A 26,889-nucleotide genomic window follows, 5' to 3' on the forward strand; every position below is an offset into this window, starting at 1 on the left:
TAACAACAACGCTGACAACGACATCCTTGTAGGGGCTTTTGCATATGTTGGCATGAGCCCAGAGACCTGAAGAGTTCATGCTCTGATTGCTGGCATGTGCTTAGCTTCACAAGCTCAGTAGACTTATGTGGTAAATTACAGCATTATGTTCTGTGTAGACCTCATCCAGAGAGATGGCTTCACTTCTCAGCTTGAAGCTACCTTTCTTCCTAGAATGCTTGCTAATAAAATAGCTGTTCAGCCTCATGCCAGCTTCACGTTTGGGAGAAACACAGGCACTTCCCGTGGAAGAGGGGAGCATTAGGGAACTGCATCTCCATAGCATGAGGTAAAGACAAAGGCTACTGCAAGGCATTAGACAGGCTGAAGATATAAAACTTGGCTTAGCTCATTCACGTAAGAATGAGAGCTCCACTGTTTTACTGAGGAATTTTCACACTACAGTGTTTTAGTGGATGTATATAAAATGAGCCAAAACTAAGAGATAATATAGGACTTCATGCACACGTAAATAATTATTCAGATATTTAATGCAAGAATAAGGTACCTGTCTCGGTATATGAATAAGTAGTCAGAACGATGTGAGGACAAAAATACAGTAACCAATGACAATTGTTTTTCAAATCTCACAGGAATCACGTCTAAGAAATGAATATTACACTTAAAAAAATAATAACAAATCAGAGAAGCACTGGAAATTATCATAGAGTAGAGACTTGAAATTATGAAATTGAAATTTAGAATATACATCTGTTAGCACAGTGATTCAAAACAGAGGTTTTGAACAGACCAGAAATTTCATTATGTCAATATGAGTAAAAGAAGAAAACTTGTATAAAGATCATTTCCACATGTGCTGTTGCTAACCCCTTCCAAACAGGCAGGTGCCTTCTGACATTTTATTCACATCCTCCACTCTTCTGATAATATTTATGACTTCAACCCACTTCTTTTACTTAAGGCTAAATGGTTTTTCTTTCATTATCACTACTTAACAAAAATTAGAACAAGGTGAGTGGAAAAAACAGGAAATGGATGAATGAAGGAGAAAATATGTCAAAGCCATTAGCTAAGGTGAATTTTCTCCTCTGACAGTAAGAGAATACGCGAGCAGGCAGGTGTATGAAACCAGGGAGCAGCTGCTGAGGAGTAACAGAGCCAACAGGAAAAAGGTAAATAAATGAGGTGTCTATTTCTGCTTCAGAAGAAAAACCATTTCATTTGATTTACATAAACTACTAAGTGCTAATTACAAACCTCTACCTACACACCTGAACACCTGAAACTGGGAGACAAAGGTTTGTATTTTACCCTCTATCTCTACACAGATGACAGTTCCAATAAATAAAAAAAAAAAAAATAAGTTTCATTTACCAAAATTACAATTTTAGAGACAGCAGAAAGAAAAACTTCCCGCATTCAGGGAACTTCAGGATTCAGGGAGAACAGAACAATAAAGAAGAAAGTAGAAATCAATTCAATGTCATCAGTAGGGAGCTTTCAAGTTTCCTAGGGCTTAAATGACAATTTGGTCAGCACTATTACACAAGACCAGAGAAAGCAGCTTTATACAGATCTCCTAAGTCCGAATATCCCAGTGAATTTCCAGAGAGTATTTTCTGCATGTGGGTTCAAGAAGAGTTTTTCTTTTTATTCAGCTATATGTGAGCTTTACAGTATGAGTATAACATTCAGACGTTAAACTAAGCTGAATTTTTTCTTGTCCAAGTATTCAACAAATGGGACACAAATCCACTTGCTAGTCTATCAAAAATAATATATTGTGATTGGATACAAAATAGATAAGAATGTCACTTTTAGATACATTTTAGGCTTTGTGCCCATAAACACTTCATAGTTACTCTCATGACGTCATTGAGATCAGCCTAGTTTTGGCTTGCTTTGCCAAAAAAAGTAAATATTACAGCATTGTTTATTAGTGGTGAACACCACAACGAGAAAGGAAATCGTTTAAATTAAAGGATAACAGTCCTATAAAATAACATGGGCAAAAGTAGGCCATTAAGATACATATTAAAAATGTAAAAGTAATGCAAAAGAAAAGTGCAGCTAATACAGGAAGGAAAAAAAGATTTGGAGCAGTCCTTAAATTCTTTGCTCAAAACACTGTTTGAAGCTGCTACAGAAGGAATTCTGTGCCTGGCTGGGGTTTGCTGAAGTTAGAAAACACAATTTGTGACATGAATCTTTACATCTTTACTGCAGACACCTCTTGGCACTGCAGTGTTCAGCAGCAGTGTGTTACTTTTTACTCGATGCAGGACATGGCTTTTGGAGGTTCCTCTCCAACTCCTCCTTTTTTCTTAAAATGCCAAAAAGGCCAAGAGAGGGAGCGTTGCACATTATGTGCCGGCAATCTGAACCATGAGGCACTGAAAAAATGTTGGCGCCCATGCTGGCACGCTTGTGGTCAACGGAACTGTCAGGTTTGGACTGATAAGGATTTGTGTGTTCCAATGGCAAAGAAACATAAAAAGAAAATGAAAAAAAAAAACACATGATATGATGACTTCACCTTCCCTGACGCATAATTTTAAGAGACATAATTTTGAACTGACGTTTCAGAGTTCTTAACGGAGTGCTGGAAAACAATTAACAGCATGGTTAGTTTATGGCATACATTATGACAGGGAGCACTGAACAAATTTTTTTCTTATGCCTGGAAACAGCCTGGCTGCAATTTCTGCTCTCACATTCCTAAACATTTTTGTGAGCTCACATAACTCTGTACAGTAGGAAAGCTTAATACAGTACTCAAACTTCACTCAGCTGGGAGAATTGTCCCTTGTGAGGCACCAGCGCTTCTCAGAAATACCTACAAGCAATTAATGGTACAAAAGGGGAAAAGCTATCAAATGCTCAACTTAGCTGCTGACATAGTACAGAAAACACTGCTTTGTTCTGAACACAGTGTACTTTAAATTCTCATTTCAGCTGAAATGCATCTCTTTAAGGTCTTTTAAAAAGCATTAACTTGCTTTGCATTGACAACAACGTGAGTATCGAACATAAAGAAACAGAATACTCAAAATAACCAGTGCACCATGTGTTTGGGGAACATACATCAGTGGTAAAAGTTTCTTTCACTGGCCAGTAATTACAGCATTGTAGTACAAGCATTACAGCTATGGTTGAGGGGGCATGCTTTTTAATTTTATTTTTTTTCCTCTCAATAGCTACAACTAAAATCATTTTTCCTGATGTAGCATCTTTCAGATTTTTTCATAGAAAGGAATTGTTATGAAGAGTTTCAAGCTGCCCCTCTGGCAGTTTTCTGGGTTATAAAAGCATGATAAAAACATTTTATTTATGCTTCGACAAGTTTCTTGCATTATGCTAACTCAAGTGGCTTATTTTTAACTAAAATTGCTTATTTCTATAAGATGAAGCTCAGTATCATCGTGTAGAATAATTTCAGTTTATTCATTCAGTACCCAGGACAATACAAATCCACATTTTTATTCCAGCACAATGTTCTTTTCAACAAAACACTTCCTAAAGTAGACCATGGAGGAATTTTGCAATTCCTTTTCTTCCACTGAATATGTGCATAGCTCAGACTACACAAACATCCTCTATAGCTCTCCCAGTCACTTTCCATTTCAAGAACGAGGTAATTTGTGTTAACGCAAGACAGCTTATCATGTGCTAAGTCTGCATGCAATTTTCTCGTGAGAACAACCATTTTGTACCTACTTGACATACGCAGCACTATGCTACAGCCAACTAATCAATTGGGTCTATATTAAGAAGTGGGAGAAAAACTGCCCACAGCTGTAACATTACATCAGCTTTCCTAACTATTTTAGACAACTTATTTCTGTTTTGTTTTGGGGTTGTTTTGTTTGTTTGTTTTGGCTTAAAACTCAGTTGGCATAAATACAGTTCATTCTTTAATTATTTTTTTTTTTTTTAATTTTACCATCTCAAAGATTCTTAGTCAAGTAAAGAGCTAGAGAATAAGCTATGCTTTCTGCAGGCATTCCAAAAAATTTTGATGGCTATGATCTCCAAAGGCCAATGGCTGCCCTTGGCAGATTTATACACTACTGTGATGTGAGTGAGCAACAGCAGGTCTTCATCAGAGACCTCACAAGTCTGAACAGTTAAGCTTCTGGAGGAGAATATGTTTTATACATTATTCTTTTTCTGTGACTAAGCAAGTGAGAAACATCTACCATTTGATATCAAGTCAGAGATAGAGCAAAAAAAAAAAAAAAGCAAGTGATTCAGTAGAGCCCAAGAGCTCTCAGGGGAAGGATAGAGTTCAGAGCTTTTTCCTGATACACAGGGGAGATGTTCCTGCTCAGGGCCTGAGGTCTCTCACATTTTATGTCCAGGTGTGACCAAATGAGGCAACATTTACGTGAACAGTAAAAATGCTAGTGAGCACATTGCATGTAAATACAAGACATATTGCAATACTTTTTGAAGTCTGAAAATATTCCATCCACATAAGCAACAGCTTAGAGCTGAGGAATCACAACCACAAAATACTGAACAGAGGACTGCTAGCAACTTAGCTCACAGCTCACTTGGTAAGACCAACTCAGTTATTCCCAGCTAGCACCAATCCTTACCAGCTTGGCTTCCAGCACACTGCAACATGACTGCATACAAACTGCCCTTAAACTGCACTTCTGATTTTCCTCCAACAATTAGCATACCATTTCTTTACAGAAAAGGTACACAGCTTGCTTCAGTCCTTCGTCATATAGCTTAGCTTCATCACTGCAAAAAGTTTCTGCTACATGGAAACAAAACAGTACATACTTGAAATGAAGTACTGACACATTTGACAAAGATGTTCCTTAAATTGCTTCATCCCTAGAAAATGTTTTTATATTGGCATGTGGCATTTCATGGCATTCACAGAAGTGTGTTGTTAGGGAAAAAGAAATGCAAAATGTTACAAGCATAGCAGTGAAACCTGAAAAACCACGGATGTCTTAAGTACCATTACAATAGCACATATGTACCAGCAGCTGGCAGCTATGTGCCCAGGCTGAAACTATAGTTCACTGCCAGGACTGGAAGAACGCGATCCCAGCAGCCCGTTTAGCATGGTATAAATTCTTAGTAGCAAGTGAGTTGTTGTTTAAACTCACCTTTGGTATTCTGAAAGAATAAAAATATAAATGCTCCAGAAATTATTTTTCCTTGTCTAGCAATGTGCTGGGCGGGGGAGGGGGGAAAACAAGACCCACATCTCACTCTGAAGCCCAGAATTAAGAGTACAGACATGGCCTGGTAGTCCATACTGTTTCTATCAGGGGGAAAATTTGAGATTCAGAGAAACGAACACTGAAGACAAATCAACAACAGGCTTAAGGTAGAAAAAAAGATGGAAATCACACTTGGTTCTGGATATCTTGAACTAGAGCTATGGCACTGACTTTGCTAACCAGTTTTTCCAGAGTTAATTGCTACTGTTTTTCAATGGCACTGTAATATCCAAAAGGAAACATCAACTCCCTTGAGAATGCTGCTTGTTTTCAGTCCTGTGCTGTGGAGGCTCTTTACAGGTATACATACAGAGTAGTCTCATCCTCAACAATATGAAGCATATGATGTTTAGTAGTCTATATTGTGACTTTGTCCTGGAAAATAATAATTAACTAGAGGAAAAAAAATCCATTATCTTTCTGTCAGATTGCATTACAAGTTCCCTGACAGGCACTTCATGCTTGTAAGACTTACAGTACCTGTGCCTATTAGAAAGAGGGTGATATAATTTTTTAATTTCTAACTCTTCTGTTTCTGACAGTCATGCTAACAATAACAAGTTCCATAATTCCTGATGTCACGCTAAATCTCTCACTGATACTGCACACTTAGACATAATGTCTGAAGTTTGGAGAACTCAGAAGCGGTGGTGGGTTTTCCTGTTGTCCCTTCCCCCTCTCCAATGCAGTAGCTTAGCGTTTGCTTTCTTTTATTTTTAAACAAATAAAAGGTAATAAATGTTGAATGAGACTTTTCCTTTATCACTCTGCTCAGCTAACAACACTGTAGTCATCTCTCAATCATACACTGAAACTAAAAGGGTAACTCAAGTTCAATGAGCACAGAGAGGAACATGAGGTACAGGAATCGTTCTCAGCCCAGTTTAGAGAGATTACACAAAGTACAGCAGGAGAAACATCATTCCAAATAACTGTTCCTGACCTTCCTCATCTGCTGGGATACACTTAACCACTTCATCTAGTATTTTAGCATAATGAGATTGTTGCAAACAATTACAACAAGCCAACACAATAAGAAATTTAAAATAAAAAATTTCTTGTTTCTCCCCAACACATTGCTAGACAAGGAAAAATAATTGCTGGAGCATTTATATTTTTATTATTTTAGAATACCAAAGGTGAGTTTAAACAAAGAGCTTGTTTTTTTATGGTTGTCAACTGGAACAAGAGAATTCACTAAATCCATGCGGGATTTGAAAAACAAAAAATGTCAAGACTTCAGCTGCTTGAAAGAAATCTGTACTGATTTCCCTTCTTATTTCTCCAAATAAATAAAAGTGAATAGTTTCAATCATGCTCCGACTACTTGCACAACAGAGAGCTCTAAGAAGTGCGTATTAAAACACCCTCACCCAGAATAACGTCGCAGCATTTCTCAAAACATGGCTATGCTGTATTTGAGATGAATTAATGTGGTTATCGGAAGTCTCCAAGATTATTTAGTCCACTCTGTGTAACGTTTGCCTGAAGTTATGCTCAAGCCTCTTAGATGCAAGCTCTTCAGAAAAAAAAAAAACAAAAAAAACTTTTGCAACTGAATCCTGAATGTCATCGCAAAATATTAACTTGTAACAACTAGTCTTTACCTATTTTTAAATAATTTCCAAAAAAAACACAAGTAATTCTAAATTTAATTTGTTAACTTAGTTGAAACCTAAATTGTTACAGCATTTCTTTAAGCATTCTTCTAATCCTTCATAGAGTCAAAGATGCACATCTCTGTTTCTGCATGTATAAATGCACATTTTACACGTATAGGCAGGAAAAAAGCAAAGTGGCCAGTAATTTAGAGAATGTAAATTTTACGTTATAAGAAGCACTTCAGAATATTGAAATGTAAAACCTTTAGACTTTGACCTTTCATCACTTGAGCTTTACAGAATAACCAAACACCATATTTTTGCAACAGCTGTTTAACAGTGTGGTTTTTTTCATATGATCTAATTCATTGTGCTTGCCTTTCCTGCTCTTTCATTCCCTCAAGTTAATGTACTATTACTTCAGTTGCATAGCACAGTACAAAATTGCAGAAAGTGACTGTACTGCAATCTATCAAAACTAAGGTTTTATTCAGTCTTATCTAGTAGTAAATGAGGACAACACTTGGCTGCTTAGTTGGTAGCCTTATAATACCACAACACTTAATAAAGGCACAATCATTGTGAGAACTGGTCTATACAGTTAAAAAAATTTTTTTAAATAAATCTTAAAAATATTTCAGTGGAATTTTTCTTTGTCTAGAAACATGTCCAGGAATATTAGGAAAATGTAACAGTGGCAGTTTTACTGAAACTTGAAGTCTTACTGCCTGGCATGCTTTTGTTCTGGGTCAACTGTGAAAAATATGTGTAATCTTGCGTAGTGATCTTCCATCGTGATTTCCCAAGGAAACGCCGCTTATGCAATCATGTTCTGTTTGTGTACGTTTTTTTATTTTTGTTTGTTGATTATCTCCAAATAACTTCTGAACCTGATAAAGACTTTCAGCCACATGGGACAATGTAGAGCAGTCCCAGAGGTAATTATGCTTCTGTAAACTTCATAAAAACGTACATTCCATTATGAAACAGAGAGAGAGACCTCATACACCCATTTAAAAAAAAATTCACAAGTACAAAATCAACCCTAGTGAGCACCAGGAAACCCACAGGGGACTAAAAGCCACAAGAGCTTGCCTCCTGCTAGAGGTAGCATGAGGGTCAGCACAAAACAGGCTATCAAGGCAAAGTTGAGGAGAATAAGAAAAAGAATAGTGTGGTTAACAGCTTTCTGCACATTCTTTCGTGCCGGTTGACATCAGGATGAGGGGAAAACATTTAATTTCATAGTGTAGACATCAACTTTGGGTCCAGCATAGCTGGAGCATCTGGCCCAATAGTCTCAATTGTAGTCCTCTTCATGATTCTGGGGACAACAACATTTTCCAGAAAAGTTATTTAGAGGCCAGATGTTATCAAGCATAAGGAGACTTGCCACTACTGTTATTCATAATATTCATTTGCTCTACACTGTTGGAGCAGGATCCACGTGATACACTGTCATGATACAGTACATCCTAGTAATGTGGTAACCTGCACTAAGCCATTTTGATAACAATGGTTATTCCTATAGGCAATGAGTTATAAATAAAAATTAGAAGAAATAGCCAAATTATAATGGAAATTTTCTATTTTATATCTTGTTTCAATTTATGGAATATTTTTTTAAGCACTAAACTACATACAAACTATACAGACGCTCAGTTATTCAGGTCCTCCAAAATCACGCTTACTTAAATGAAAGCCTCCGAGTCTATGAGACTTACCTAAAAGGAGCACCTGTTTCATGGCTCGGAAAACTTGCTTTGCCATTCTTTTGTGATACTCAAAGCATATGAAAAACCTATTTGACTGTAATAACTGGTCTGTCCTGCTCAGATCAGTGCATCTCATAAGAATATAAGACACTGAATACCAACAAAGAAGGCACTGAAACCATTACAAGTTGGCAAGTCTTAGCCCCAAGCTTCAAATCCAAACTGAACTCTGAGCTCCCTGAATATGAAGCCATCTCCACAGGGTGTACCACAGAAATGGTTTCAAGGTGTTAACAGTTTGCTTACCACATTTGCTTCAAAAAAGTTTATTTTTCTACCCATACTTCTGATTTTCATCCAAAACAAAGGGAGTAGTCAAAGTCTATATAACTGAGTACAGTACAAAACCTAAGTTTACAGAAAGTTTCTATTCCCACATGGTATTTAAGTAATAGTATTCACCTCTTTTTAGTTAGACTACAAAGTAAACCCAGAGGCACAGAGGTGCATCATGATCCAGATGCTAAAACACATTTGTAAAGATTGACTCACAAATGAGCACAAGGGTTTCAGAAAACTCGAGTTGAGTGCTGAGATAGTGTGCCACCTCCACAGAGCACTCTTGTGATTCACTGGTCATGCTCACAGAATACAGAAAGAGCACCCTTTGTGAAATAGTTTTTCAAAACATTTTTTATAAGCTTTCCAATTAAAAAAAAGCTAATATTTCATAAACGTACTCTGACAATTTTTACTTATATAATCTTTAATATAGAAGGTATTAAATGTTTTATTTTTAGTAATAATGTATTTACTAATACTTTATTAATATATTTCTACTACCACAAGGGAAATAACTATCCTCAAATCTGTGTTTTTTTTGTTTTTCCCCCTAGCTGGTTGTATCACCATAAAAGCTAATATCAGATTTTCTTTTACAGCAGTGATACAAATGAATACAATTTGAAATAGAAAACTTATATTAATGCTACGTATAAAAAAGTATTTTGAGAAGCCTGGAAAAACAAATAAGACAAGATCCAACTACAATAATAACAACTACAATAAATAACGTGCTTCATGTACAATAAGAGACAATCTACCATAGTCTTTAGATAAATAGCTACTGCCTTACTCTTAGAACAGTCAGTTCAAGTGTAAACAACTAATGCTTCTCAGTAATTTCAAACTAGAATTCTTCATTTTATGCAACTGCTCAGCAAGGCTTCTCACTTGGGCAACACATTGCTGGGAAATCACCAGGGCTTGGGAGGACTAACACTTCTGTAATCCAAATCCTGCTGCGATGTCTTGGAAAGCAAAATTTATTATTAAACTCTGAAGTTTTCAAGTTTGACGTTAAATTACTTCATCATCCACACGAACTAATGCTTTTCTGGTTCACAGTAACCACAAAAGAATGACTGACATGCATGATTCTTTTATCTATGGCATTCACTTCCCTAACCTTCTGTTCCCAGTAAGACCACAAGGAGTGCAAACCTAAATTGAATGAATACCACTTAACTCCAGCACATCCACATTTCTAATCACATGATCTTGTGAATTGAACATCACCTCAACTGGATTTTCCTGCTAATACATTTCATAGGATTCTCCATCTCACCGTTAAGGCAAGGAGTAAAAATTCTTTTGGTCCACTTTGATGACCCATGAACAATGCCAGCAGTTGCATGTTGCCATGGTCTTCCATCTTAAGCATCTAAAATACCACTCTGAAGTGGCTTGTATACAAGGAGAATACAGTGGGAAAACATTTGTCTAAGTGTTAGAGACACTCATCCAGAGGTAGTTCATTCACATCCACTGTTTCCACCTCTTAGAAGGCTACCCAAGCCATTTCTAACTCCCCAGATTAAACTTCGCTACTGTAGGTATTTATGAGAAGTGCATATGGACAGACAACGAGAAACAAAGCATCTGAATCTGATGAGAATGTCACTTCTAGCCTTCAAGGACAACTTATGGATTTTGTATTAACATCATGGCCAAATAGCAGTCAGCATATACAGAGACAAGACTCATTTCATCTGCAGTGTTGTATAAAAAAAAAAAAAGTCAATACCATAAAAGTAGGGTTTAGATGGTGATGATACTTAAGGCTACACACCCAAGACGTTTTGTTACTGTTCTCAATAATGTCTGCAGTGTCTCTTCAGGTTGAAAGTATTTCCTTAACAGATGATTAATACACATTAAGAGTACATGCTCAGTACTACTGCTGAGATACAGCATATTCAAGTTTTATTCATTATGAATCCATACACATCCTTGTTTGAAGTTCCCATGTCAGAAGATGCATAAAAAATGCAAATTAAACACAGAAAAAAGAAAAATACAGAGGAAATATTTTTCTTTTTTCTAAACACAACTTGCAATATCTTAGGATTTAATTTACTGATTTGTAATTCTATCCCTTACTCCAGATTTCCTCTAAAATATTTGCAAGCATCCTTATAAACATCCAATCATTCTTAAACTGAAAGTTCACCAGCAACTATATAATATACAACACAAATGCTGTTCATTCCATAGCCTGTAATATTGCCAATATTAAATGAAGTATTTGTAAGATCTGTAACTATATAATTTATTTATTTTTTAATGGAGACTGTTCAAACAGTTAGCTGTAGTTCATTTAAATGTAGGGTGTTGTTTTGGGGTTATTTGCATGTGGAAACATTCATATGTCAGAATACATTAATGAATTCACAAACGTAACAACTATTTCATATCAACAGCTCTACATAGCGAAGATATTCTCAGAAAGGAACAAAAATAATTTAATCAACCTGCAGGAGATAACTTAAGATATGTTTAATTTAATTGCATGGCTTACACACAACAGTAAAGTTTTCACAGATATTAAATATGGACTTTTAGACTTGGTAGCATTGTTATTTTCAAATGAGTGACCTCCACATACAGAAAACAGTGTTACTACAGTAGCACTTATTCCACTGAAGCTTCTAAACATTTCCTTCCTAATTCATCAGTTGCTTCTGAGCAAATTAGATGGAAATATCATTCTTGCCCTTCTAAACACTGGCTACAAATACACAACCACAGAGCTTTGTCAATGTCGGAATGCTGTCCAGTTTCTTTGTCTAGAATATAATTAAAAAATGGAAGTATTGGAGACCAGTGAGCTAAACAACCCAAACTATATGTCAGGTACATTAGTGTTACCGTTACATATACCAGTCTTCCCTGTGATAGTGTACACAGTGTAGTACAAGACTTTGACTAGATGTTTATTTTAGTTTCAAATTGATGGTAGTGCCTTCCTGTATTTTCCACGTCCATCCCCATTCACTCATTTCTATTCAATTTCTTAACTTGACAGTTGCTTAGAAAATCTACTGCGCACTACATTTCAGAACACCCCAACTTTCTTATCCGAAGTTTGGTTTTACATTCAAAATATAAAGACTTTTTAATTGAAGAAGGAAGAGGCTGATCAGTTACTCACAGTCTCTCCAGGGACCTCAGTCCAAAGAAAGAGCCATTCTTCAACCATAAGATCTTGTTGTTACTCAGAATCCTGTAAGAATTCAGGAAAGAATTTGGTTAATAGAACATGATAATTCTACTGATTAAAAACATGTAATTACAGTAAATGACTGCTCTGTAAGAAACTAATCACAAAATTCTCTGCTTCATTTGCATTTTCCCTGCATGGTAATCTTTATGAATAGCTATTTTCTGAAGTAGCTAGTTTTTCTTTATTAAATAATAAATGCACTCCCAAGAATGTCAACAAATGAACTTTGGTTGCAACTTGAAAAGTATGACATTGGTAAGTGTCCCCACTTCACTTGCAGATTGAAAGTTACCACTAGTAAAAACATTTGTTGTATTTACCAGCCAGCAAAAGGCTGATCAAGCAAGAGACATGTTAAAAACTGTTCCACAGTTACTGGAAGACAATCTAGTCACTTTTCAGTGGCTGCTACTGCAGGGATGTACAAAGACTGACACTATCCTTTGTGCAGTAGAAATTCAGTAATTCAACTTCATCTGTCCCATTCACAACCATGAAGCACATACGCAAACTCACTGTGCGTGCAAGCAATTGAAAAATGTGTCAGCTCTTCTTCTTGTTCCTACTGTCAATTTCACAAGAGCTCCTAAGCCAGTGTTTTTCATGGCTACATTTCAGAAGCAGTACAATATGAACATGCAACTCATTCTGAAGATGAAACCTATTAAAATTTTACAATTCACAAAAGAAAAATTAACTTATTTCAAAAGTTCAATAAATCATTTTTTATACAGATCTAAGGACTGTACAATGTGCAGAAGAAAATTTTGCTAACAAATCTTTTCCCAAATGCTTATAAAATGGATTCTCCTATGTAGCATTTACATTTTAGTAGTGCACAGAAGATGACTTCGAAGTAAGAGACATTGCTTTTGATAAAGCTAGTAACAAAATTTCAAAAGACATCTTATGCTCTTAGCAAACTTGATTCGTTAAGTCTCAACTTTTTATTTTTTTGATGTTTTAAAATAATCTGTTGCACAAGACTATCTTAATTTGTCTGGCTCTTAGTATTTCCTATTACATATAAACAGCAAGTGCTTTACATAGCACATACATCTTAGAACAACTTTCAAGTTCACATGCAAGAGACAACACACTGATAATAGGACAACATAATTACTGTTATTGGACACTTAATGTTAGCAAGAATTGGACATGTACAAACAGCCTGATGCAATTTGATGACCCACTGTCAGAAGACATGAACAGCAGAGTAATTCAGTTCTGAGCTAGGAGCTGATCTGGTACTACACCAAGGTGTTCATGAATATGCCTGGGCAGCATTACTTCTTAACCAGAACAGGTCACTATAAGACACTAGTGGCAATTTGAAATCAGACATAAACACTTAAACCCAAGTATTTGAAAGCACACAGAATCCTATTTCTATCACCAAAAAATACAGCTCCACTACACACTGGCATTATTCTGTCATCAACTAGGAAATCATATTTCACAAGGTCCACCTCTTACTTATCAGATAAGAAAGATTGTATGTATTTCTCTAACAACTCCTTACTACAATCTTAGCAATACATTTCAGCAATGACAAGACCACAAGGCAGCAAGCTATTTCAATTTGCATTATCTGTCAGACTGTGGTGGTTTTTTTTGTTTTAAACACAGTGTAGGTACCTACACTGTGACTGACTAAACTGAAGAATTGCTTTAAAATTATAAGCATATAAACAAGAAAACATAAATACATAATTCTTTCTATTATTATATTCTGTTCTTATCTTCTGAGGCTGCACTGCACTTGGATCGTTCAAGAAAAAAAAAGCAAAGTCTGAAAATAAAAATTGGCTGAGCTTAGAAAGACTAACATCTTAAATTCCATTTCATATTGGGTCATTTGGTTATACACTACATTACAGAGAGACCATCTTTAAGGTCTATTACAATGACATTAGGTATAAATATTATATTTGGACTGTTCTGCATAGTCTGATTTGCAAAGATACATGTACTTCAAAACTCTCATCTGGCTTAGATACAACTATTTCCATATTTGAAAAACATTCGTGGTGCCTATTTGTTTTTCCAGACTTTTGTTCATCGAGTCTAGAAAAAGAAGGCAATCTGAACATTGCTGGCAAGTCCACGAAAGTCCCACAAGTCAGCAGCATGTCTCCTACTCCACCTTTGGGTCTCCTCTATATACATGGACAGAAAGCTGTATCTTTTACATAAATAAACTCACAATAACAAAAATAAAATAAAGAAATGAAAGGGAGCTATCTAATAATAAATTACAAGTTTTATCTGAACACTCAGATCGTAAACAGAACACTCAGTAAACATGGCAATATTGCAAAACATGAGCCATGCTGCCATCTCATTGGGTCATTATTTCGTTTTTCTGAAGGAGAAATTAAGTCTTGAGAAATATAACAGACACTAAAAAATTAAAAAATATCACAGAGCATACCTACATAGATTTGTGTTTCTAAAGTAACTCTTTCAAATCTTTACACCAGATTTTCATAGAGACTTTCACACAGAGATCAGGTTTCAAAACTCAGGTTTCCTTCAGGGCTTTCTCTTCACATTGCCAACTAAAATGCAGTTTCTATAAACACAGTAGTATGGATACTATAGTTAAAATAAAATTGTTTTTCTGTTCAGAACATGAAAGAATCATGGCTTTAGAAAAACCCAACATTCCAATAAGGTCTGTGGGGAAAAAAAATATTAATTGTTAGGGAAGAATTATAAATTATCTATATTTCACTGAGCTTGTTGGTCTGATAAATGGGAAGGATCCACCTGCTTTTAATTAGCTTCAGTCATGACCAAGAGTTTGCAACAGGCTGTTATCAGAATGGATTTGGTTTGTACCAATGGAGCAGCTCTGTGAATACAAAAAACTGTGTCACTAGCAAATGTAAATCACATTATTTTTGCACAGTAATTAATCACTTATTAAAGTTATAGTGGAACTCATGAAACTGTTCCCTTCCAAGGACAATTGTTGTGAGTAGGAGTTAGAAAGGAGGAAAATTACATTGTTCAGAATGCAAAGACAGAAGCAAGGCTTAACTACAGGTGATGAAAAGAAATCCTCTCAAAGAATCAATGCCCAGTAAAATTGTAGCTCTGACTCTCGATGCTGAAGTTACACTGAATAATTTTGTATATTACTTCTTCCAAAGTGAGTAAATATACACAAAAAAATAAGAATTAACTTATGTTAGTTATCACTTCTCCTTTAAATAGAGTTCACCTGCTTACAAAACATGGCATTAGAGATCAACAAAAATTTAAGGAAAAAGAACATCCTTTTTACGTACTAACAAGAAACACAAAGGTTTATTAGATAAACACATGGGAAAAGGTGCTATTCATATGTTCGATTTTGGATCGTTTCCATATGTAAAAGTACTTTTAACCACATCAGAAAATGAATCGCTTAATAAATGATAAAATGTAATTTTGATTTTTTTAGAACAAATCACTGCTGTGCACCCATTATTATGGAGTATTTCTCACATCTTATTTATTCACAGCATTTTCACTTGTCTTATTTTTTCTCTTATGCCATTTAATCACAACGATTAAATAAATATTGCAGCTAGGCAGCTGGTTTAAATAATTATCAGTTTCTAGCCATGTGTTAAGAATCTCACATTATAAATATTTTATTCTGAGAAGAGAAACACTAAGAAAATGAGCATTCTTTATTTCAGTAAAGCTATTTTCCTAAACCAAATTCCATTTGGTGTTTTACTTTTCTTTTAAAAATAAAATAAATAAATCATTTCCTAATGATTAAATCAAAGAAGCCTTCTTTGAAGATATTTATTTTAGAGTTCAGTTTTCAAATTGAACTCTAGTATTCAACATATGTCATGATCCAAACCCAAAGTAACCAGAAGGTAAAAACATAAGCCGAACATATCAGATGATGGTACTCTCAGTCCTACGCCTCATGGGATCCATAACTGACCAGACACCTTACTGAATTTCATTAACCATTTTGTATCTTATGGCTCCTTCTCCCAAGACATTCCAGGGGATCGCTTGCCCTAGGGGTGGTGTTCAGAAGACAGTAAATCTACACCAGATTTGTCCTTCCCCACAGGCTCTGAAGGGGTATCCTTCAAATTTTCTCTCACGACCAGTAGCTATACCCTAGAGCACGTTATCTACATACAATGCAAATACACTTCTCTGGTGGGCTGCAGCACAGGCTATGCGCTGTTTTATCCATACTGCACTGGAAACAAATCATCCAGCCTCAATTTTATACAGCAATACTACTTATCTGGGAGGTACAAGAACCAGTGGTGAAATCAATTCAAAAGCACAAAAGATCTGCTATGAGATAATTAGCCAACTGGTGCCCCCATCTCCTTAGGCCAAATCACAGTCCTCTTAGCAACATAGTCATTCAGCTTTTCCTTTTTACCCATATAAAGGCTGAAGGTTTACGCCTACATTGGAACCCTTTTTCTTTCCCCTCTTCTCTGGAGGAAGTGAGTGTGGTGGAAAAAAACCTACAAATAGTTGATATTCAAGACCAGTATTTTTAATGAATCACAATCCATTCCACTGAATACCATCCTGATCCCTCCTTTAGATTTAATTGAACACAAATCTTAACACAATTATCTTAAATGGCTTTCCGTGAATTTGGCCTTCGTGAAAGTCTGAAAAAAAGTCTTCAGAAAGATGTAACCCTATGCAACAAAGTCTTATTCAGGTATAAAACACATCCAGAAAAACTAACATAGCATTTCAAAATGCATCAAAAACTCTCAATCATAATGCAAACAAACTTCACCTACAACCCCTCAAGCAGAGGAAAAGAATCTTATGCCATGCCCTTGAAGTCAATGGACTTAGGTTCATTCAGCATAATAAACAAATTCCACAGCTGAGGTCTCTACAGCAAGATGATGCCGCATCCCACTCAATAAAACTTACAATGTGAGCTCATGCAGCAGCGAATCCCATGGAAAAACCCCATTTCAGATAAACAGGCCCAAAAAAGACAAAACATTTAGATGTACCATACTGTTCCCAAATGCATACTGAACATAGAAAGAAGAGTGACTCATTGCTGAAAATATGCATTTCCTCTGATAATATTCACAGGAAAAAATACATTTTTTACTTTTCTTAAGTGAAGATTAAGAAAATGTCAAATTGCATTGGATTTTCTACTGAGCAGCCTAGGAAATAGTTCAGACCAGACTTAACTCAGATCTGTATCTAGCTGATAGATGAGCTGAACAACCAACATCTAGAAAATGAACTCCTCTGAGTTCCTTCACTCACAGCGTGTTCCAAGACACGCTGAAGGTACACTGAAGTACTGGAGAAAAGAGCAACCACTCTAGCCCCTGCTGTACACTTCCTCTTAATTCCTGTTGCTTTTTTCCCCAGTTTATAGATTAAAAAGGTGTGCTAGATGGATATCCAAAATAATTTGACAAAAGAGAGAAAGCTCAGTCCATGAAGACAGGAGGTCTGGGTCCTCTGTGTGGAAGCTGTTTGAAGAAATTCTTTTTCAAGTTCTGCAGCTTCTCTTATTGGAACATATAGTGTGATGGGTAGTACAGCAGTAACGGTGGGGTGGCAAAGTCTGTGGCTGCAGCAAATGAGAACGAGCCCAAATGCAGCAGCTGCGGGCAGAGAAACAAAGGAAGAAAATCTGCATACCTTTGGAAAGCCTCGTATAGGCGGGGATCTCCAGCAAGATAACTGCCTCCACTGCCGACTCTTAAATGAAGTCTGGGAAGGGGTGGATCCTGGCTCCACTCCTTCCAGTCACTCAGATACACTACATGCACCTGAGCTCCCTTGGGTTGACCCTGCCTTCCCACCAGATGCTCAGTCACTGCTTCAGGCCATGACTTAGCATTTCTGCTACACTTATACACTAACTTCAGTTCAAGCAGAATAGGATAACTTTTATTAAAAAAAAAAAAAAAAAAAAAACCAACAACAAAAAAAAAACCAGAAACAGCAACCAAAAAAACCCCATATGTGCTAATAATAAGTAATCATTTTACATGGCACTCTGATAACAATAGACGTGTAACACTATAAGCTATTTCTTCTCTTAGTTATTATGTGGTCGGATACAAAAGGTATGGGAGCAGACATCCCATAAACACCTGGACACAGTAGGGAAATAGATGTGAAAATAGTACTTCATTTCTTCATGGTGTCAAAATAAAACTGGAATTGTTTATACTGAAATACCACTGTATAAAATTAAAAATAACTTTTAAGGTTTTAAAATCCTCCTTGGTAAAAATCAAAACATGCATAATTCATTGAGAGATGCACCATAAATATATATATATGAAACTCTCAACAGAAAAATACCCATAGTAATTGTAGCTACTACCTAAGTCTTCAACACATCATATCAGAACTATATGCATATATTGGAAGAAAAATTGTAGAACAGTAACAAACTGATTGAACATGTGAAAAGAGAAAAATGCCTGAAGAACAGTACTGACAGCTCACCAAATGAACAGGGTGTGTCAGACAAATACATATTTTGGTAAGCAAACAGAAAGTAGGAAAAACTTGTAAAAATGAGAAAAGTGTTATCAATTTATATGACCATCTGCATGCTTAGAACTTAAGACAGTAATTCATAGTGCCTCCTATTGAGTCTGAGTTTGAGAATATCCAAATTTAAAAAAAAAGCATCAAGAGAAGTTATCAGAATTGTACAGATGCATATAATGTCTCAAGCAACATCTCTCTCAAGCAAGATAATTACGATCTCCTATATTGCTTTTTTTTTTTTTTCTTTCCAAAATAAACCATATGTTGCCAGTATTCTTAACAGGAATCATGCAAGCAGTAAGACCTGGCCACTTAGCACCCCGAATTCCAGTTGGTTTTATTCTAGCACTAGAAAAAAACAGAAAATAATCAAAATTACCTTTAAGTGTAGATAAGTAGTGTTACAAGTGATGAAAAAAAGTAAACAGCTATAGCCAAGGCAACTCCAACGTACTAATTGTGCTTTCGATTAGATCAGTATCAATTGAAAGGTATTTCCTGATCCTCACACTATTTGATAGCAAAAAAAAGTGATAGAATTATAAGCAATGAGAAATTTTCTTCTAGATAATTATTCATTTGAATGAAAGTTCTTCCAAATGTGCAAAGAAATGCTAACTGTCTGTCATACACTTGATAGAATGTAGTAGGAGAAACTAGAGCACTCCTAATATGTGGCTCATTATCCGACCACTCATATTATGGAAATGCAAGACTGCTTTTGTCGAAAAGCACTGCTCAACTGCCTCACTTTCAGTAAATTAAAATGTAAGGTAAAACTCTTCTTTTTATTTGAACAGTGAAGAAACTGGTGGCTTTTCACCAATAGTCCTCCTGTGTTATACAAGAGACTGCCAGGTCACATTCAGAATAACCAAGCCAAAGAGTTCTTGCATAAATCATAGTAACAACTGATTTAGTTGACTAAAAATCATACTCAAAAGCATTTTTGTGTAAGCAACATCACAAACCAAACAGTAAAACAAAACATCACCATCCATAGCAGGATACACAAGTCACACTCTCTCTAATACTGGTTCAGTGGTATTAATGTATTAAGAAAAAGGAAGCAGGAAGGCCATTCTCAAAGAGAAATCTTAATATGATTTTGTAACAGTGGGGGAGGTAAAGAACTCCCAGCTTTTGAAACAAGCTCCCTCCACTACAGTGTGATATTCATTAACTGAATGGGAAAAGAAACAGCAGGAATCAAAGCATTACTAATAGGACTCTAAGTACTGCAAGAAATAAATGCAGTTGTCTATTTTATTACTTCTGTCAAGCACTGGCAAATTTCCGAACTAGATGATCCTCTTAAGTAAAGCACATTTTTCATACAACTAAGAGGTAAAGGTCACAACCACAGCTCAGTGGAGACTTCAAGTATCATACAGCAATTATATGTCTCAAGTTCAATCAGCTGTATTCAAGAAATTCAACACCTAGAAAACATTTAATTAGGGGATAACTGTAGAGATATAAACAGTACACATAATAAAAATATGCAGTCCTACCTCACTGAAATCATAGGCTATTGAAGTACTGAGGATATAAAAGCATGATGAACCACTACTATTTTCCTACATGTATAAGGATTTATAGCATCATTAAACTGTCTAGATGAATCTCACTTTAAGATGTTTTTAACTGGAGTGCAGGTAACATTATCTTTTGATAAGACAGCATTTCCATTACATCTTTTGAAAACTGAATTTTCAGACTATGCCACTACACCTACCTCATGCATGATCTGTAGTTGAGATACTGATGTGTGTGTTTAACTTTCAATGGTGAGTCCTATTGAGTTTAGCAGAATTACATTAATTAAATATACGTGCATTAGTTTTTTGAAGATTAAAGATTCTATTGTCAACGTGTTGTTTTTTTTTTTCGAGAAGGAGAGGAATTATTCAAAACTATCTCTCTACAATGAGGAGAAAATTATTTTCTTTGAATTTTCAAAAATACCATTTCTGAAAGCATTTGCAGACATGACAGTGTGGATCTGCAGGCCTTGTTGCTCCTGGTTTTGCCTTTGGCTCATCGCACAGACTCTACTGAATAGATATACACATACACATATTTAAAATGCAGTTTAATGGAAAAAGTAAGACTGATACAGAATAAACAAAAATAAGCTTTTCACTGAGCCGGTGTAATATAAAAATTAATTTAATCTAGTCATCATTTATAGGAAAATTAGAGGATAATTAGCTTATAGTTGAGATCAAGTGGCATTATGGTGGAAAGACTTCCTTATCTTTTACCCAGTCATACTTTCAATACAATTCACCAGTAGCGATTGCGCAAACACCAGGAGGAGCAAGTGAGTGACAATGCAGGAGAACAGGGTGCAGATTTGAGTATGTCAGTGTGCTCAGCATCAGTGAGACAGCCAAGAGCTAGAGAAGCACACCTTTATACTGTAGGACAGGGATTTTCACACTTATTTCAGTGGAACCAAGGAGTTTATTTAGGATCCCTTTTTCAAAATGAAATGAAGGCTACCACAAGTAATTTGCCACAGTGATTCATTGTAAGAAACATAGAGCTTAGTCAAATAACCATCAGCATTACAACCTTTGTCACTTTGAAAAAGGATTAAGAATTCCTAAGTCATCACTCCTTGTTTAATACACTTTTTATATTACCTTCTATTTATTTCTCATACAATCTTTTCAGCTTCTTTTCCACATCATTACTCTTATTCAGCCCATCACCCTTCTTTTAAAATCTGAAACACCTGTTCTGCTTTTCCCAGTTTTGCCATTTTTGTATTTCTAAAACAGCATTCTGAAGAGTTTCCATATTATTTCTGAAAAACACAATCAGGATGGTTTTCAAAAAATGCACGTCTCAGTTACTCCAACAGATAAACAGTAAAAGTGCTGAATATAAAGCCAGAAAAACAGTTGAAGTTTCTCACTGTAGTAATTTGTTTTGATTTCCTCCCAAACAGGTTTGCTTTTATAACGGCTATATCTTAACTCATAGGTTCTGCTGGGACTGTAGTTGTGTTTTGCAAAAGATATCCGCAGCAGTACTTTCTTAAATGATGATATATGTAAACTGTAAAATACAAAACTTACTCTATATCCTTTGCGATATAGAATTTCTCAAAACTGAAAACCTGAAAAGAAACTCATCTAACAACAGAAAATAATTCCTAGATGAATTTTAAGAGAAACTCTTCTCTCAGAAGGAGACATTTTAAAGAGCAAGGCTGTTAAATCTGAATTGTTTGCTCTGTTTTGCCTCAGCCATTAGAACTACACATCAGAACACTTGTTTAGCACTCTGTTTGGTTTCAAAGGGGACAGAGGAGCAGAGATTTAAGTGCAAACAGGGAGTGACAAAGTTTTTTCTTAAGTCCTGCAGACAACGATCAGTATACATTCAGGAAGATTGGGAACCTGAAATTTGAAACAGGTGGCAATTATTCATATTTAATTCAGAGAACTAGCAATCCCTGCATAATGCACACAGGCTATCATATCAGTTTGCAGTTCTTTGGTGATGGCTTGAAAATAGTTTTAAAAGCTGAGATTCAGGACAGCATCCAGTTGAGCCAGAAAATGCAAGACATGTCTAATTATAGCTAATTTACTATCTCCAAAACATCTAGATAGGAAGGGACACCAGACCCACTCGGGGAGCGAAGGGCGGAAATCAGGCTGTTTGGTAACATGCCGTTTTGACCTTTTGTTTGCTGTTTGGTAACTTTTGTTTTGACCTTTTCCAGAGATAGAGGAGAGACATGCCCAGCTATCCAGCTTGCTCACAGTATTCCTATGATGGGACCCTACCATTATGACTTCAGACATCACAATGAAAAAGAACTGTGATCTTCAGCACCCATTTCAGAAATAATGAGCCCCAAAGAACATATATTCAAAACTGCCTTACTTTTAATCCGTATCAAATTTCTCTTGTTTTCAGCACTAACTTAGACTATTTTTAAAAACCTATCTGTCCTAAAAGTATGCTGAAAAACTCTGCATACTGAGTATGCACTCAGTAAGAAGCAAGCATTTTATGTTATCTTCTGGAAATAATCAGGCTTCCAGCTTTTAATTTCTGTTTGAATATATATTACGGTGTGCCGAATCAGTACACTGAATTAACAGGTAGAAGATTTAGTTTGCTTTGATAAAAGTACTGCTTTTGAGCCTAAACACTGTTGTTTCTTATGCTGCAAATGGATTTTGCGTTGGTGAAGGGCAGTATGGTTACCTTAGGAAAACAGCCTAAAAGCTAAGATTTCCCCAAGCTGTTGGAGAAGGCAGTTCTCACACAATGTAACAAGCAGGAGCAATCATCTCCAAGTGCACCTACCTCTCAGCTTCTAAGCTAAAGTGGCCAAAAACAGTCTTACTTAGGGTTTGTCTTTCTTTAATCTCAGCCTCAAATGCTATCTATCAGCTCAGGTACTTTAAATTATCTACCCATCTTCCCAAGGCTGTGTTGTTCAATATTTGATGTTCTTTCCATTTTAGTTATATCTGCAATCTGAAATAAAGCTTTCAACACAACTGTTCAAAACATTGGTATAAATAATAAAAACAAACAAACAAAAACCCACCTAAACTTTGACCCAACTTCCATCAGACAAGTAGCTTTCTCCTATCTTGCTTTGTTTCTTTCACATTAGTTAGTGTTTAGTTCATTCAACCACCTTTTCTGATACTTGATTGCAAGTATTCAGCATTACCTTACAGGGTGCATTTCTGCCAAATGACTCCTAAGACATTCACTTCTACAGTATTTGATCACATCACTTTTACAGTAATAAACTCTGGCAGCAATATCCACAAGGAATTCCAAAACCTTTGTAGGGAATCATGTCCTGAAGCTATCAAAGCTATGTTAAGTGAAGCTCGGTTATTCCTAATGGTTTCCCTTTTCGTTTCTTTTAGTGGTTTTCAAAGTTTTCTTAAAAAATGAAGACAGAGTAATTTATTCATTTTTCAGAAATGTCTTCAGATCCCTGAATAAATAATAAGAGCAATAACATCATTCAGGGATGCCTGAAATGACATGAAGGAAGGCTGCTTAAGTGAGGCTAGTTGCACTCATTTTCATAAAAACAGAGAATGTCCACAGGAAAAACAGAAGAAATAAATGCAGAAAATAAAACAAAATGAGCAGGTCAGATACTCATACCTGTGAGTAACAATGAAGAAAAACAACCAAAATAAACCAATGTAAAGGTTGTCTAGTCTGGTACATATACGATTTATCACCTACTTATTAAACTGCTCCAGAAGTGGGGAAGAAAAAAAAAAAAAAACCTTAGAAAATCAAAGAAAAAAAAATTTTTTTAAAGAAGAAAAAACAAAAAAAAAGAAGAGCAGCAGGTCCTTAAATAATACCTCAGGCACTGATTTAACATGCAAGATATGTTAAGAGTAATGCATTCTTTGGTGTACTGGAAAACAGAGAGGATGTAAAACCTTCTGTCAGGCTCAAATTCTTACAGTATATCAAAAAAGCACTGACAGACTGAGGGATTATCTTAAATTAATTTAAATAAGTGCCACAGAAAAGTTAAAACGTATCAGAAGACCTCATCTAAAGAGCTGAGTGAACAGTGTGTATGGAAGATTAAGTAAAAGCAGATTTTCATTTAGAAAGGTAAACACTTTCAAAATTGTAACAGAAAGTTTAATTTATAGAATTTAATGCCAGTAGTATTTACCCTTCTACAATGTTTCATTTTAATCCCAGTAAAAACAAAACAAACAAACAAACAAACAAACAAACAAAAACAACCTGATACAAATCAAAGACTTTCTTATTCCAAGTCCTTCAGAGTTTTGCAGTGATCATGAAGTAATTAGAGCCAGGTACATGGAGCAGCTCCCTTGCACAATCTATTCCAACAGAAACCAATTATATTCAGCAAAGAACATGAAAAAAAAAACCAAAACCCAGTAAGAACAGCTCAGTATCTTAATTATAAATGATTCTGATCTAAGCAATATTAATATTTATGCAAAAAATAAAAGATTGCCTTAAAGCATTTCAGAGAAATATAATGACACCCTCCCCTATGACTGATAGACCTGAAACTATGCTTATGGCATTCAAGTGAGTTGTCTGCCCATGGCAGTATTATTTCCCCTTTTGTGCTCAAATTTTCTTCTCATTTCATTTTCAAAAATGTTTCTATATATATGAAATGCATCTTATTTCAAGATGACAAGTCTGGAAATGAAGTTTTTGAGGGATTTGACTTTTTAATCTCCATCTAAGAATCCTGGTTGTCACTTTTAACTTTTTTTAAATCAAGAATTTTGCAGCTATTGTGAATGTAAAAGTAAAAGCTTAAAATGCTGCCTTAAGTGCACCTTATACGTTCAAAAAATGGCTAGTTAAATAAAGGAATGCATAGAATAAAGGGGTTTGGGTTTAAATTTTTTTGTTTCCAATTGCTGACTCTTGACTTCTGAGCACATGAATTTTCCCTCCTTCAAACTTTTAATACCATAAACAAATACTGAAACAGATCTTGGAACTCTGAAATAACAAGGGAGCTACATCCTTCCCTGTGCCGGAGGCAGCATGTGGTTACCTCTGTAGTCCCCTCCATTTGTGTTCTCTGGAACAAAAGCCTTACCTCTCACCAAAAGCCTTCAGAATCACCAACTCTTTGCAAAAGGAAGGAAGTCTGGGCTGTGAGAGCACGCAAGCAGCAGCAGGACAGGGTACAAGCCTCTCAAAATGGGATTGGAAAACTGCCGGGAGCTGCTGATGACTGAGAATACGTTAACAGGACTTTCATACTCACTCAGAGCTTTCCCCAGCTAGCAAGTCAGAACTGAAGTAAGGATCTGGGGATCTCATCAAGCAGCACCGTTTTGAGTCCATAGTTCCTGGAGGGCCCTTCTCTCAGCAGAGTACTTGAATTGTTAGATCTGAAGTATATCTTACCTAAAAGCTATAGAATTGCTGCCGAATAATAAAGTACTCGGTAAAGCATGGACTTTAAATTCCTTAACTAAATAAATGGCAAATAGATTTCCTGATGCTATTATTACAGTTGAAACCTCTTATCTGCAAAGACTCCATGTGTAAATTTAACTCCATTTCAGCGATACATTGCTGGAGGCACACAACACAAAAACATTTCTTTGTCAGACCAGTCACTCCAAGAAAAGTAATGTTTACTTTTCAGACACTATTATGTAGGTGTTCAGATATTATTTGGGAATTCAGTAGAGTCAAAACTGTCAGAATTTTAAATTGCTTTCCATCTTTCTTACATCTACAGCAACAAACAAGGTAACAACCACCTATTGTGATACACATGCATCTGAAGACAGTTACCATGCGATACACAGGAGAATATTTTTGTGTATGCATTTCATACAATGCAGTGCCAAAAGAAAGCTTCAGTAAAGCAAAAGCCATTACCTTGTATCCTCCATTATGCTAGAGGATATATAAACATATCATCCCTTACACTGGAAGATATTTTACTTGGCCAGCCGTAATCTCTTAGCCTTCTTTAAGGAAACAGATTTCCAGATATTTAAAATGGCAGAGTGTATTTTGAATGATGTTGAATGTCAAAGGTTATTTTCCATTGTCAAGCTTTTTCTAGCCAGTTTTAGTGGAATGGAATTAATATTACTTTTATTTTGTAATAATTTACTTGGATAAGAACACAGGGCATAAATAAACACAGAATTTCAAGCTTCCTTCACTTCTGGTGCAAAATAATACAGGTATTCAGAACAGTTAAAACACAAGGAAAAGAATAATGGGGAAAAAAAAAGTTTAAACATTTAGATAAGTTTTATGATCAAAACCAAAATCCAGAACACTGTCATAAAACAAAAAACAAGATGATCTTCACCAGGACCAAACAATGGAAGCTATATTGTACATTGTTCTATAAAGTACATCTGAATGTGCTTTGCCCTTAAAATTACAGTCATTTATGTAAGTATTATTATTTCACAGACAGTGAATCAAAGTACCAGAAAGAGAATTATTCATGTGGTTTTGGACTTGTGGCTGAGTTGCAACAAAATCAAATTTCCGGTATTTGCAGCTGTGAGCAAGTGACTCTCCTTCCCACTTCACTGATTTCAACCTGAGCTCTAGGTTGAATAAGAATTATGTAGCTGAGAATTACAAGAGGAAAAGTTGTAAGCAGAAATTAATAGAGATGTACAAACCAGCCTAGAGAAGCTTAAGACAAGTCCAGCTGCACTTGT

At 35.7% G+C, this 26,889-nt stretch overlaps 1 protein-coding gene across 1 annotated transcript in view; it reads right to left on the minus strand.

Annotated features, from left to right (window-relative positions):
- Positions 1–26,889, minus strand: part of LOC100543833 (adhesion G protein-coupled receptor A3) — a 251,820-nt gene that overhangs the window by 196,129 nt on the left and 28,802 nt on the right. The window contains exon 2 of the mRNA XM_085229268.1: positions 12,056–12,127. Within this exon, the coding sequence (XP_085085394.1) occupies positions 12,056–12,127 (72 nt within the window). The remainder of the gene's footprint in view (positions 1–12,055; positions 12,128–26,889) is intronic.

The sequence above is a fragment of the Meleagris gallopavo genome, chromosome 8, assembly GCF_905368555.1.
Source record: "Meleagris gallopavo chromosome 8, MGAL_WU_HG_1.1, whole genome shotgun sequence".
NCBI classification, from domain to species: domain Eukaryota; kingdom Metazoa; phylum Chordata; class Aves; order Galliformes; family Phasianidae; genus Meleagris; species Meleagris gallopavo.